The sequence below is a fragment of the Copadichromis virginalis genome, linkage group LG15 (assembly GCF_057382275.1).
Source record: "Copadichromis virginalis isolate Kocher_CV1m ecotype Utaka linkage group LG15, C_Virginalis_male_GT1.1, whole genome shotgun sequence".
NCBI classification, from domain to species: Eukaryota; Metazoa; Chordata; class Actinopteri; order Cichliformes; family Cichlidae; genus Copadichromis; species Copadichromis virginalis.
In genome coordinates this window covers 19,254,333-19,269,490 of record NC_140632.1, presented here as the reverse complement: position 1 = coordinate 19,269,490, position 15,158 = coordinate 19,254,333, and the positions used below count along the sequence as shown (strand labels likewise).

The 15,158-nt window shown below is 38.9% G+C and overlaps 1 protein-coding gene across 1 annotated transcript in view; it reads right to left on the bottom strand.

Annotated features, from left to right (window-relative positions):
* Window positions 1-15,158, bottom strand: part of LOC146692277 (exostosin-1) — a 371,232-nt gene that overhangs the window by 49,391 nt on the left and 306,683 nt on the right. Inside the window, exons 4-5 of the mRNA XM_085432334.1 lie at window positions 13,430-13,523; window positions 5,761-5,868 (exon numbers count right to left, since the gene is read on the bottom strand). Of these exons, the coding sequence (XP_085288460.1) occupies window positions 5,761-5,868; window positions 13,430-13,523 (202 nt within the window). The remainder of the gene's footprint in view (window positions 1-5,760; window positions 5,869-13,429; window positions 13,524-15,158) is intronic.

Here is a 15,158-nt window from a genome sequence, read left to right as displayed (position 1 = left end):
CTTACAGCTGCCGTGAATACTCAGAATAACACCTCTGAGCGTATATTGGGTTACATCAAGGAGAGGCCTGCTCAGAATAACACCTTTGAGGGAAAGTTGGATTACATTGGGGTGGCTGTAGCTCAGGTGGCAGAGCAGGTCAGCCACTAATCAGAAGGTCGGTGGTTCGATCCCAGGCTGCCTCCTGGCTGCATGCCAAAAATCCTACCCCATGTTTGCCTACTGGTGGTGGTCAGAGGGCCCGGTGGCGCCAGTGTCCGGCAGCCTCGCCTCTGTCAGTGCGCCCCAGGGCAGCTGTGGCTACAATGTAGCTTGCCATCACCAGTGTGTGAATGTGTGTGTGAATGTGTGTGTGAATGGGTGAATGACTGAATGTAGTGTAAAGCGCTTTGGGGTCCTTAAGGACTAGAAAAGCGCTATACAAATACAAATGCAGGCCATTTACATCGTAGAACAGCTCACTGCAGTCGTGAGGTCTCAGAATCTGCTCTCTGAGCAAAAGAATGACAACACCACGGAACTGAAGGTTGATAACATCATGGAGAAACTTGCGGTTCTCCAACGGGAGATTGAGAGACCAGTGTCGGAGTGTTAAAGAACAGCTTTGAAATTCTCATGAGTTGTTGCAAAAGGAAAATTAACATCATAATCCGGCTACCCCTTCGGCGCCAGCTGTGGGCTCAAGGCTGGAGCCGAACAAAAACTCCCTGATAACGACTGTGTTGAGTCTGTTCCTTCCCATTCCATGCAAGGCCACCTGGGTTGGCTGAAAGACTGTTTACTTAGCCTGGCAGGGCGAAGGACACTGTCTCAGCTGAACTATGGACACGCACACACATACATATACTGATACTGATAAGCACTCACTGACGCATCACCCTCCCTACCCCGGATCCAACGCCACCTCCAACGCTTACCTCCCCTCTGATCATAGCTGGACTGGCCATCGGGCATACCGGGCATTTGCCCGGTGGGCCGCTGGCGATTTTTTGTTTTTATGGGCCGATGGATTTATTAATTTTTTTAGGAAGGGTATATATATATAATGAAAGGTGTTGGATTGGCCAATTGGTCATGATCGACTCTGGGCTGGACCAATTACAGCCGAGGAGGCTGGATGCACCCGCCCCCTTGTTTAGCAATCACGTGATTTTCGCGCATTGCATGCCGGGAACTAGTGGCAAAACAATCCAAGTACCGCATCAAATGCAAGCATTTGCAGCACCGCAAAACGTTCATTCTCCGGTTCCAATACCTTCTTGTTTTTTCTTTGGCGCACAAAAAAGGAATGTACAAAACAAAAGGAAAACAATGCCGGTCCGTACAAAGACAGACTCGACGAAAAGACAAAGAAAAGATACGAGGAAAAAACAAAGGAGTGAAAGTGTCAGACCCTTACGAGCACACAGAGGGACAAAAGACGTCAGCGTGCTGCCCAACTTTCACCACGCTCAGATTTATAATTATACGCTTCTTGGAGTGAGTGCATACACTCATGAAGTTTAGTAACTTCAGGTCACTGCAACAAGCCCAGGTACAGTTTACCGACGGATGGGTACAGGACCTTGAAACGCACCGTGTAGAACGAAAGACCATCGTACGAACAAAGGTAAGTGTACCAGTCTCACAAATCGTCTCCATAAATACACATTCGTTAACCGTTTATTAATATAACCTTTGAGCTCAACGGTAATTAATTAGTAGTGGAAATAATTTTTGGTAGCATTACAGAAATGTAGCAGTGACAATAATATTGTATGTTGCAATCGCACTGGACAATTAGTGATACAAAACAACTGTTTTATCCTGTGAATAAAAGTATATGTTTTTGTCAATGTACCATGGTGATAACAGAAGCGAAACGCAATATTGTGTCAGGACAATTCACTATTTATGCACAATAAACAAAGGAGCATAGCGCGACAATTTCTGTTCAGCGCCAGACTTGCTTGTAACCTATATCACCAATTATGTTAAGAAAAATGACGTATTAACTACTACAAAACTCTGACCTTTGTGGGAATGCTTGGAGCAGACTAACATGTGAGCTGGAGTGTTCTGAGACGTTTATTATTATTAAACGTCTCAGAATTTGGTATATCCAGACCATCCGTGGGCTCTTACTTCGGAAACATGGCTTAAAAATTTTCTCTTCAACGACGTAATCCGATAAAAAACGATCTCTTTGCCCGTCGGCTTCCCGTGGCTGTCATGCGACCGGCTATTGCAGTTAATAATACAACAGCTTCTTGCCATTTTTTGGGTTTCTTTTTATCGCTGTGTAACTGAGTTCAATTGAAAGCCTGCGTGCGCTAGTACCGCTTGCCACAAGTTCCCAGAATCTTTTGCGGTTTTACCCCTGAATGACGTCACATTTTCAATCTTTATCCTGGTGGGCCGGTCTCTAGTAAAAATGCCCAGTCCGATTTTTTGTCCCAGTCCAGCCTTGCCTCTGATGTGGACATCGGGTCAGTTGGAGGCGCAGTCGAAGATTGCAGCGGTACCAGATCAGATGTACACACTGGAACTCTTTCCCATGTTGCTTGTCTGTGTTTATTGTGCTATGGTGTGTTGATATCTGTGCATTCCTGTATTATCCTTCTGTATTACACATTTCGATGTTTTTTTTCCTCACTACCTAGCTTGACCTGTCTCCCCAATGTGATGTTTGTATTGTATGTACGGTCGGCAAGGTCTGTCATCTCGGTTGTGGGCAAAAGACCTGCAACTGACAAATAAAGCCTATCTCATCTCATCTCAAAATAAACCTATAAGAGAGATTGCAAAATATGTAAGATTGGTTCAGTCGACCATCTATGACATTCTTAAGAAGAATGAATGCAGTGAAGCTCAGCGACACCAAAAGGCCCGCAAGCTCACAGAAAACAACTAAAGTGCATGATGACAGAATAGTTTGAAAGAAAAAAGGTTGATAATTGTAAAGGTCTACAAACAAGAGATGCCTTGTAAAGAGATGGTTTACAACAAAGTGCAAAAATCTGATAACAAGAATTGAAAAGGACCACATTAGATTTACCAACAAATAAATAAATAATCATTAGATAGATGAAACCAAGGTTTACTTGTATCAGAATCATGAGAAGAGAAAAATATGAAAAATGAGAGGAACGGCTCAGGATCTGAAGCAAACATCATTTGTCAAACATGGTGGAGGCAGTACAAATGAAGAAAACACTTTGGGAAGGCACTTACTGCATCCAAGTATTAAATGTCTTATGTATGTCTTATGGTCACTGATTCAGTCTCTTCCCTTCCTACCTTTGATTCTGTGCTTAGCGTGGCAGCAAAACAACAAGAACCACCGATTTGGTGAACAATGAAGAGAAACAACCCAACCTTCCCCAGTTTGAAATGTTAAAATGTGCCTCAGGTTGCATGATGCTTGTTCTGAAGTGACATGTATGTGACAGTCCCTTTATATGCCACTGTGGTTCATCACTCATGCATTTCATCTATTATCCTGAAAGCCTTGGAAATTAGCTGTGTTTATACCTGCCCCTGTCATTTCCTCACATGTCTGCATTAAAGCAAGGGAAATTAATCGAAAAATGTTTGCTTTGTTTGGATCAGTAATGAATGTGAACACCCTTCAGTGTCGGAGGCTATGTCAAAACAAATCTCTCACTTCACACATTATCTTAACCAACAATTAGCACGCCTTTGCATGATGGTTTTATTTTAAGCAAATAAACCAAATAACAAAACCTCTGACAAGATTAGTGCACTATTGTGAGTCTCAGTAATGCTTAATAAGGAAAAAAGCCTGGTATGTTTTATCTAAAAGCCACGTTTTTTTAAGATGGCCTGTCTGCTATTGTGTGTTTCACATAGAAAAACCACAAACACACTAATTAAAAGCAAAAAGCCTACACATGCTTACTTCTGGACTTGCTGTCCAGGTGGTGGTACAGGTCACTGAGGCAACACATGGTAACACAGAGTTATTACAGTAAGTAAATATCACAAGCTCTACCCACCGCTGTAATGAAAGAGAACAGAAGGTGATCCAATTGTCGAATCATCTATTTTAGATAAAAATAGTTCAGAGCGTAGGTGTGAGTGTCTGTGCATGTCACTGCTGTCATAAAGCATATGATTTTAAAAAAGCCACATGATTGCAATGAGATTTTTAAATTTGGCACATATCGATGATGTGCTGACAGGTCACACTTTTATCAACACTTTTTCTCATCCATAACCTAACAATCACCATTTGATTACACAGACACCAAGTGCCAGATGCTATATTTCCACATTATATTTCTATTTGGACTTCTCTGGAAAAAGTCTCTGAAGCAAAAATGATTCACTGCACTATCATGGAGGCGGCATGATGGCACAGTGGTTAGCACTGAGATCTCATAGCAAGACGTTTTGGGGTTTAAACTGGCTGATCAGTCCTGTGTGGAGCTTGCACATTCTCCTTGCGCTTCTCTTGGTTTTTGATGGCTTTCTTCCACAGTCCACAGTATATGTTGGCATACTTACAGCAGGTCAACTGCAGATCCTAAATGAGCTGTAGGTGTAAAAAGCACAATGTGTTCAGGGTGTTGCCACATTTACCGGCTCCAGCCTCTGTGTGAACCTAATTGGATTAGTTACTAGGAAAATGGATAGAGCTTTGGTTTTATATTCAAAAGCTCACAGTCAAATTAAATTCATTTAAAATTACAGCATTTCGCTTTATACTTTATGTCATCCATGCCTGTGAATTGTGAGCGAAATGATAGCCATTTGAAATAATTTAGAGAAAATATACTCAATGAGAAAAAAGCTTTTTCCATGAAGTTTAGTGTAAAGAAGGGATAAATCAGAGGCCCCTCAGAGGCAGGACCTTCCACAGCTGTCGGAGCAGGAAGCAATAGCAGGTTACCTTTGCTAACAAGTTCTTTTAATGAATACACATTAGTAGGCCACTGGTATGGGATTGTAGGAGGCTGCAGATGCAGGCAAGAATAAGTCAGTTTAAGGCTTTAAAATAAGCAATAAAATCCTAAAATCTATTCTACAAGCCACAGATAGCAAGTCATTAAAAAGGCTATTTGATAAACAGTATCACAAACAAACACTTGATCTTTGAGGAATATTAAGTGCATACTTAGGATCTATTTAGTTTTTGACATGACTGCGTGCCCACTTGCAGGTAAGCCTTTCAGAGAGGCAGGAGTGTGTTGAGGAAATATTACACATTTTGTCAGTTTCTTCCAGGCTTCTCAAACTGAATACATGATTTGCATAAAAGTGCCTAAACTGAAATCAAGCCGATTAAACTCATATGGCAGCTTTGTTTGGCAAAGTTAGCCTATTCATGCTTCAGGGCCACAAATCTGTTTCCACGCATTTCTGATCTATGCATTGTGCTTGAAGTTTGAATCAGCCCCAGCTGGATTCTTATGGGTTCCCATGGGGATTCTAAGCCAGAGAGGACAATTATAACTGGGAAGATGGTGGCATTTCACCATCCAGACACTGAATTAGCCGGTGCTGAAAGGGCACCGTTTATCTTTTGTTGGTGTAAAGTGCAAGGAAAGTTTGTCCTCTTTATCCAGGTTACATGGTGGTGGCCTTTGCTAACTTTGATCCATTTACATATTTATATGTAAAAAAAATTATATATATATATAATATGTATAATTTTTTTCTTCTGCATCTGTTCATACTATTGCTGGAAAACTCATACATCTGCTGAAGATCTAATTTCATTTCCCCATCATTTAATTTTCCAGTGTTTTACAGTACCTGTAATAGCAGCCTCTCATCGCCAATGATGGCGGCTTTCCTCCAGTCAATTACTTCAGAGAAGGGAAGCTCCCAGCCATTACTTAGAATAACTGGAATACATGCAGCCTGTGAGGAAATACAAATGAAAAATTAAAAACAAACATGAAGAAAGAGGCACTACAAGCAGAGGCCATTCTATTTTGAGCTGAAGTGGAAAATACGTCAGAAATTTACTGTTGTTAACTTTGTGGGCAACCATGGGACTCCTAGCGTAGCTTAAATAACACACTCTCACACACATTTGCAAATTGGATTTGTAGAAAGATATCAGCTGAGCAAACAGGGGGTGTAACATTAATTCACATTAAAGTTTTTGGGTGTGATTGTGAACTTGTCCAGTTGTTCACCTCAGCAGGGCTGTCCTCCCTATAAGAAATAGGTTAAATAAAGGCTAAAGAAAACATTAACTTGAAACTGTTTACAAGATTTAGTAGATAAAGTGAAGGAGAAAAATCACAGTGATGCATAAAGTGTAAGCAGAATTTTAAAGTAGAGCACTGGGATGGATCAGCTTTTGGTCTTTTTTTTGTAAGGCATTTATCTTCTTCGGTAGCTTCCCTTTAATGAGACACTTTCAACAGGTTCCAAATAAGTCTTTCAGAAACAAATGGAGTTGCCAAAAAGATTAAGGACAAAATAAACTGTATTTATTTATTTTTGCTGTATGCCTCAATATTTAGAGGGTTCATTTGTGTGACTTGATTCATAGGGAGCTGATTTCATTTCCCACAGGAGCTCTGTGCGTTGCTCTAAATTCATTTTATGAATAAGAATAACTTTATTAATCCCCAAAGGGAAATTGCTTTGTAACAGTTGTTCAAAATTGTGGAAGTTGTAAAATTATACAACTTCAGCAGAAAGAAAATACATTTTACAACTAGATGAAACGAAGGACCTCCCATGACGTTCGCTGGAGCAGTTAGTCATTCTCAAAACGGTTCATCGTTCGTGTTTAATCGATGAGAGTTGATTGTGCACTCCTCTGCACTATTAAACTGTGTTTAAATGGAAGATACTCTATTTTCTGGCTAATTTGTTTCATTTCACATATTTTATGCATCATTTAAAGGCTTGTGGTGTTGTTTTATTATATTCTCTGCTAAGATTATTATAACAGCTTGAACAACTTTGCTTCACATGTTAGAAAGCAGTTCTAGAAAGCAGGTCTAGGCTCTTTAGACGCCGATCCATGACTGAAAATACATGGTATTGTGCGTTTTCCTATTCAGGTATGCTTGGGATCACTGTTTCCAGACATACTTTTTTGTCATCATAATTTCATTAATTTTAGCATGATCCCCAACACCAGTGGCTGAAATGCAGAGCCTCCAGCACATTTTATAGATAGCTGTAGACACTGCTTTACCTGCTCCCTGATGATTTGAACCACAAATTTCACATTTCAATTACTCTGAATACTTTTTGTCACTGATATGTAGAGTAGATGGACCAACTGAAGGGCTGGATGCATCTCTCGGGTCCTGCATCAGATCTTTTCTGTTTTTATTTTCTTTTTCTTGCTAGTATAAAAAGGCCTAACGATACAATTTAAAACGAGTTCTTTGCCAAGTTGTCTGTTACGTTTAGACCAAACCTGCTTAGCTGCCTGTTTTAACGCTTTAAGCATGTTTTTGCTTGTTAAGGGGCTTAACAAGCTAAAAACAAATTCCTCGAAAAGTAGTCAGGTATAAGGCGATGTTTAGCACTGTTGCCTAACAGCAAGAAGGTTCCTGATCTTAATCTTTTTGTTTGGTGTCTGTGCCTGTGTAGGTTTTTCTCGAGGTACTACAGCTTCCTCTCCTAGTCCAAAATCGTGCTTGCCAATACATGATGTGTGTGCAAAGAGCGGCTGCTCAGGCCAACTGTTGCCCCTCCACATGATTCACTCTGTAGACGACCATGCCAGAGTTGATCAATGTACACTCAGCGGAGCTGTCCCGTGTGACATCCTTCCAGGAATCATGCTGTAGCTCTATGATTCCTGGAAATCACAGCAGCAAAGGAGGAATTTAGTGTCTCTTTAATGTGCTTGTCTTGTCCACCACGGGAGTGCTTGTCTTCTCTCAAATAATTTCTTTAGCAAATGCTTGTCATCTATGCACATCTGACATGCAGCACTTAAGCACACTGCTTGAATATATTCCTTCTCTGGTGTACCAGGAACTTTTTTCTTGTTTTTTAATGGACAGAAACCTTCTGAGATCGCTCATATCAAGTTCTTCAAGTACGTTCAGCCATTTCTTTCACTAGTGTACAACAAAGAGGGCATCACAACCAAACAATATACTTAGAGATGGGACTGCAGGCTGATTCCTCCCACTCTGTCAAAGACTGAGGTTGCTGTGTCTAGTACTATAGGACACCGACTAGTGACAGTACAGCTTTAATTTTATATTGCAGTTTTTAGAACTGTTTCATTTCACTTAGAAGAAATAAAAAAATTTTCTCATGACTTTAAATGGAACACTTTTGAATAGAAACATTTTGTAATTTGGTAAGTTACCTCTATGTTGGTGAGTTATTTTTACTAAATCAAAAAGGCCAACTGCAGTTTCACTGATGAAAATTTCCAAAAATGAACAAATGTGTTTTTTGCAAATGAATTCTTCATGTGTGGTTGTTAAGTAGCGGCGCAGTGTCTGCAAAGAACGAACAAATTTCAGTATGTTTGGTATTTTCATTTAAAGTTCAAGTTTGACTGGATTCTCAATCAAGTGAAACCGAGAGATTAAAGGAGATTCACAAAATGCCGAGTGCATTACGGGTGACCCGTCGATGCAAATTCTCACTGCTTTGATTAGTCTGGCTTTGTGAGATGACGTTCTCTTTTCTCATCTTGTCTTTTTTCCCCACTGTCATCCTCTTACATGTCTCTCTCTTTGTCCGTCCTCTCCTCTACTGTCCTCTGAATTTTGATGATTATTAAACCACTGCAGAGGTTTATTTTCTCACCTCTAGCAAACACATCGGACATGCTGAAAAGGCCATTAAAATAATTGAGATGCATTTAAATGAAAGTTTAAATAAAAGCAATGAGAACATTTTTTAGACACTTCTTCTTTCAGCTAAACCTGCTAGCTTTGATACTGTAAAATTCAGCCTTGATTTGCCCGTTGCTTTTGGTTAAAAACTGTGAAATGTATGGTACCAGAAATCAGCTACAGAGAAGTCAGTTGTGTTTGTCTTATTTGTCTTATGTGCACCCTTCTAGAAGCAGACATATAAATGTGTTTTAATTACTAACATTTATAGTTTAAAATACTTTGCTCACAATTAAAATATGTATGTATACCTTAAAATCTGCAAACTTTTACAAAATATATGTTAAGCATTAGTGAAATAGTGAAGAGTTCAACACAAACTGGAATTGTGTAAAGTTCATCTTCAAAGGAAACATTTTTGAACCTCTGAAATGTGCTGTTTTCACACAAACCTTTGGTCTAAGGGAAAACAGTTTTTGGTTTGTTTTGTGCTTTCTCAAGTTTCTCAAGTTACAACTTAATTAGTGAGTGTTTACAGTCAGCATTTTTCGTGCAAACTATTGAAGCTGACAGCAATTAAAGCAAATATTGAGGGTTTTAAACACAGTACATTCTTTGTGACTGACTTCACAACCATCAACCCCCAGCAATGCACATTTTTCCTTAGTGACTGGAGGTTGCCAGCGGGTCGTCAACTAGTGTCTGTGTTGTATAATAGAAATGGGAATCTCTAGCCAGCCTACGATATGATATTGTTACAATATTTCAATATTTTGGCACTGCATAAATAAAATTCATTTTCAGCTCTGATACAATATTATTGTAGCTTTTTACATTTTGCGATATGCTGATCATTGCAATAACATACACTGCATTTTATTTATTTTTTAACTACTCAAGTTGGCAATTTGAAGTCTGTTTCTGATAATATATGAATTACCTCTGATAAATTGTCAAAAATCACATATTTGTTGCTGCCTACATAAACAGAAATTCCTATTATCAAAAGTTCTCATTTATTTTTTACATTTCTGCTTAGCACGCTTTCTGTTCTATAAAATTACAACCAGCTGGCAGCCAGTTGAGTCTTCTGTAGTTCATTCCTGACAAAGACTCCTTTAGACTGATGGCAACATGTTAGCAATCTGTCTTCATTTATAAATTAGACAGCAATTATTTGCACACCTTCAGCAATCTCTCTGAGCATGACTGCAATTAGTCCAAGTCAGACTGTGGCTGTTTGCAGAAACATTACCTCCTATCAGGCAACATCTTCAATCACCTTATTGTCAAGTTATTGTGAATGTGCAACATCATCAGGTTCTGGGCAACCATTTGGTCACCAAAAGTTGCTGCTCGATTGAATACAATCTTTTGTAACAATACAGTAGTTTCTTGCCATATTTTTACTAGTGTGACCGAGCCATTAGCTTGCTGTATTACTGTGCTGTATCGATTTATGCCTCTATAGTGTCTAGGCTTGTGCAACCTAGTCCTAGTCAAACGTCTAAAATGTTCTAGGAAAACAGAAACACCATAAAGGTTTTTAGAGTGACAGTTCTAAAAAACTCCTGAGGTTAGCATGCACCGCCCATTTATGTCTGCATGTAAATGTGTATTCTGTCTACAACAGAATGCATAATCAGAAGCATAAAATAAACAAAGAAGAACAAGGAAAACAAGACTGCCAAGGGCAACCACAAGGCAGAGCCAGATACTTAATGTCAAAACAACATTACGACAACGTGCTAATGCAAGATGAAAACGTCTGCGGTCTGAGGATGAGTGTGAATGTCCCTTTCTTGCTTCTCTGCAGTGTATCAACAGAAAGAGGCTTTTCGTGTCAGTGAAATGACAGATTGCCAATAGTAATAAGACGCTGTGCTGTAGGAGGAGGACACGGAACTGTTTGATTAGTCAAGTTTCTGAGCTGAAGCCTTACAGCCTGACTGACAAGCCTTTACCGGTAATTCTGAGAAAACTTTAGAATGATGAGCACGCGTGCTTGGGTCTATTTTCTCTGAAAAAGGAAATGTACAGAAGAAAATTATTTAATTAAATTAAAAATCTGGGTGTTTTAGACAATAAATATTAAAACAAACACATTTTCTTTTTCTTTTTTTTTAAAGATATTAAACCTTTTTTATTGGGAAGCATCCAATATTTTCTCTTAGGACTCTGACAGCAGCCCAGGATCCAAAGAGGACTTCTTCTTCATGATTTCTTTTTGTTTAAGTTACCATTATTAAAACATACAGCATAATATGTTATGTATAAACAACTAGAAAAAACAAAGGAAAAAAATCCCAATTTCTTTTAAGATGTTTGTTTCCCATATTATTTGTGAGACATCTCATATGATTTTGCCACTTTCTCGTTTTTTTCATACAACAGAAAATGTGCCCTCATGCGAAACATGAAATACAGGGAGTGCAGAATTAATAGGTAAATGAGTATTTTGTCCACATCATCCTCTTCATGCATGCTGTCTTACTCCAAGCTGTATAGGCTCGAAAGCCTACTACCAATTAAGCATATTAGGTGATGTGCATCTCTGTAATGAGAAGGGGTGTGGTCTAATGACATCAACACCCTGTATCAGGTGTGCATAATTATTAGGCAACGTCCTTTCCTTTGGCAAAATGGGTCAAAAGAAGGACTTGACAGGCTCAGAAAAGTCAAAAATAGTGAGATATCTTGCAGAGGGATGCAGCAGTCTCAAAATTGCAAAGCTTCTGAAGCGTGATCATCGAACAATCAAGCGTTTCATTCAAAATAGTCAACAGGGTCGCAAGAAGCGTGTGGAAAAACCAAGGCGCAAAATAACTGCCCATGAACTGAGAAAAGTCAAGCGTGCAGCTGCCAAGATGCCACTTGCCACCAGTTTGGCCATATTTCAGAGCTGCAACATCACTGGAGTGCCCAAAAGCACAAGGTGTGCAATACTCAGAGACATGGCCAAGGTAAGAAAGGCTGAAAGACGACCACCACTGAACAAGACACACAAGCTGAAACGTCAAGACTGGGCCAAGAAATATCTCAAGACTGGTTTTTCTAAGGTTTTATGGACTGATGAAATGAGAGTGAGTCTTGATGGGCCAGATGGATGGGCCCGTGGCTGGATTGGTAAAGGGCAGAGAGCTCCAGTCCGACTCAGACGCCAGCAAGGTGGAGGTGGAGTACTGGTTTGGGCTGGTATCATCAAAGATGAGCTTGTGGGGCCTTTTCGGGTTGAGGATGGAGTCAAGCTCAACTCCCAGTCCTACTGCCAGTTTCTGGAAGACACCTTCTTCAAGCAGTGGTACAGGAAGAAGTCTGCATCCTTCAAGAAAAACATGATTTTCATGCAGGACAATGCTCCATCACACGCGTCCAAGTACTCCACAGCGTGGCTGGCAAGAAAGGGTATAAAAGAAGAAAAACTAATGACATGGCCTCCTTGTTCACCTGATCTGAACCCCATTGAGAACCTGTGGTCCATCATCAAATGTGAGATTTACAAGGAGGGACAACAGTACACCTCTCTGAACAGTGTCTGGGAGGCTGTGGTTGCTGCTGCACGCAATGTTGATGGTGAACAGATCAAAACACTGACAGAATCCATGGATGGCAGGCTTTTGAGTGTCCTTGCAAAGAAAGGTGGCTATATTGGTCGCTGATTTGTTTTTGTTTTGTTTTTGAATGTCAGAAATGTATATTTGTGAATGTGGAGATGTTATATTGGTTTCACTGGTAAAAATAAATAATTGAAATGGGTATATATTTGTTTTTTGTTAAGTTGCCTAATAATTATGCACAGTAATAGTCACCTGCACACACAGATATCCCCCTAAAATAGCTAAAACTAAAAACAAACTAAAAACTACTTCCAAAAACATTCAGCTTTGATATTAATGAGTTTTTTGGGTTCATTGAGAACATGGTTGTTGTTCAATAATAAAATTATTCCTCAAAAATACAACTTGCCTAAGAATTCTGCACTCCCTGTAGTCATAAGATACCAACTATTTGTCCATGAACAGGGATATGAATTGTTTTTATTTTGGTGACAGATTTTTAGATAATTTTAGGTAACTCATCATCCTAACCCTATATATATGTATATATACATACACATACATATATATACATACATATATATGTGTGTATATATATATATACATATATGTGTGTATATATATATATATATATATATATATATATGTGTGTATAATTTTAACATTTCTTATCTATTTCTCTTTCAGGTGGAGAGTAGAGAGTAAAAAATTTCAATAGAAAATACCGACGTGGTAGGTCAAGACTAAACCTGACAAAATGATTGCACACACATCACTGTTTGAAATCTTTTTTTCTGAGGTGAGAATATGATCTAAAGTTTGGATACAAAAAATAATGCCACCACGCAACAGTCATACAGGCTAGGGAAAAATGTCAATTCCCCAACCAGTTGGCAAGTGATTGCTAGACTAAGCTGTGCAGCACTCTATTTGTAAACCCTTTTACCTCTTAATAGCATTAAACCTCAAGCCGTCTGGTGAATGGAGGTGTGACTCATGACATATTTTATACAAGTCTGTATAAAACTACATGGACAAATCAACAATATTTAAAGACATTATCCATACACACGCAATTGACTGATTTACCTGCAAGGCCTCCAGGAAGCGGAAAGATCCAAGACGCCGGCCCCGTGGCACCAGGCAGAAGGTAGAGTTATGAAGTAGCTCCTGGTAGTCAAACCTATGCAAAGACACATTTTTAGAAAATAATTAGAAAGTGGGCACAAAAACTGACTAAAAATGTGTAAAAATGGTTTTGTTATGTGAAACGATATTTTAAATATATTCTCAGAATCAATTATCAGATGAGGAAAAGAGAGATAAATAAAGATAATCAAATGTCTAAAAGTTGTGCATTGTTCAAGACATTTCAGTGCATTTTTCTGATCTATAGAGTGGAAACAAACAAAGGCCAAAGTGAAAAATGATTGTCAGGCTGAATCTATGCTCGCACTTTGTCACTTCCTCCTTAGTGTCCAAACCTCAATTTCACAGAACAATCAAAAGCAGCTTACTTTTAAATGACTACCGCAGCCTTTTTTCAAGGACTTTCCTAAAATGTGTCTATGTAGAAGTCAGGGTGGTACCTCCTTCAGATCAAACGATATGGAGGATGGTGGATAAATAATAAAATGTGCTGGAAATAGCACTCCGCAGCTGTTATAAAATCAAACATAGTGGCCCTGAACACATTTCATCTGATCAAGATATGAGAACAGAGAATCGTCCATGCTGGGTTGCTTTCAGTGAAGGCTTCAGTCAGCTGTGTTGGAGAGAACTATTGATCTGAAAGCATAGTTTATCTTGTCCGTCAAGTGAGATCAATGAAAACGTTTGAAGGCCAGTGCTAATATTTTTCTAATGAAATTCTTTTAGTGCAGGTTAGCGTCCCCTTAGGGTAGAGTGAGTTAGATTTCACTCAAAGGTTAGCTGATTTCAGCTTGAAGCTAGTGTGACTGCAGAAAATTGTAAAAAATAAGAAAAAAAATCAAATCATAACCATCAATCGCTTGTCCTTGTACATTGCTCCTACATAGAAACCTGAAAATTCAGCAGTAATAATGGACTTGGCTGAGAACCTGAAGTCATAGAAGAACATGTATTATGAATGTACTGTAGTAATGGTGGTATGAATAATCATTAAACATAACGTTGGCGGGAGACTTTTTTCTTGCCATAATTCTGTAGTCTTAAGAAAAGTGTGTTGCTGATAATACTGGTACAACAGAAATATTTAATATAAAATGATGACATAGGAAAAAGGTTCATATAGAGATAATTAGACTCAGGTTTTAGTACATTTGTAACCTCAACACGATTAACGTTTAGAGTCTAGTTTTATTTGCATTATTGTTAAATAGTTCGAACAGGACAATTTTTACCTGATCTGTGTTGTGAAACATCACTCCACCTGATTTTGATTTAGGTCTTTTCTGTAAAATGGGATTTCTTCCTCCCCACAGTCTCCACGTACCTGCTCACAGAGGATTTTTGGAGTTCTCTTTCTAATATTATTTTACTATTGTAGGGTCTTTATTTTACTAGAAAGTGCTTTGACATAGCTGTTGTTGTGAACTCTGACACTATTCTGTGGTGTAGAGTAGAGACAGTAGTAACACATGTCCCATGTATAGTGTTATTTAGTTTTTGTCCCATCTCCCACTGGAAAGTGAGATAAAAAGACTGTAGCAAACATAAAAAGGTGCATCTACTATGCAGATAATAAAAGTAATCGAACATATATGAAGTATTATATATGTTCTAATAAAATACTGAATTCAGGAACAGTAATGCAAGATCGTGCAACATTAAAAAG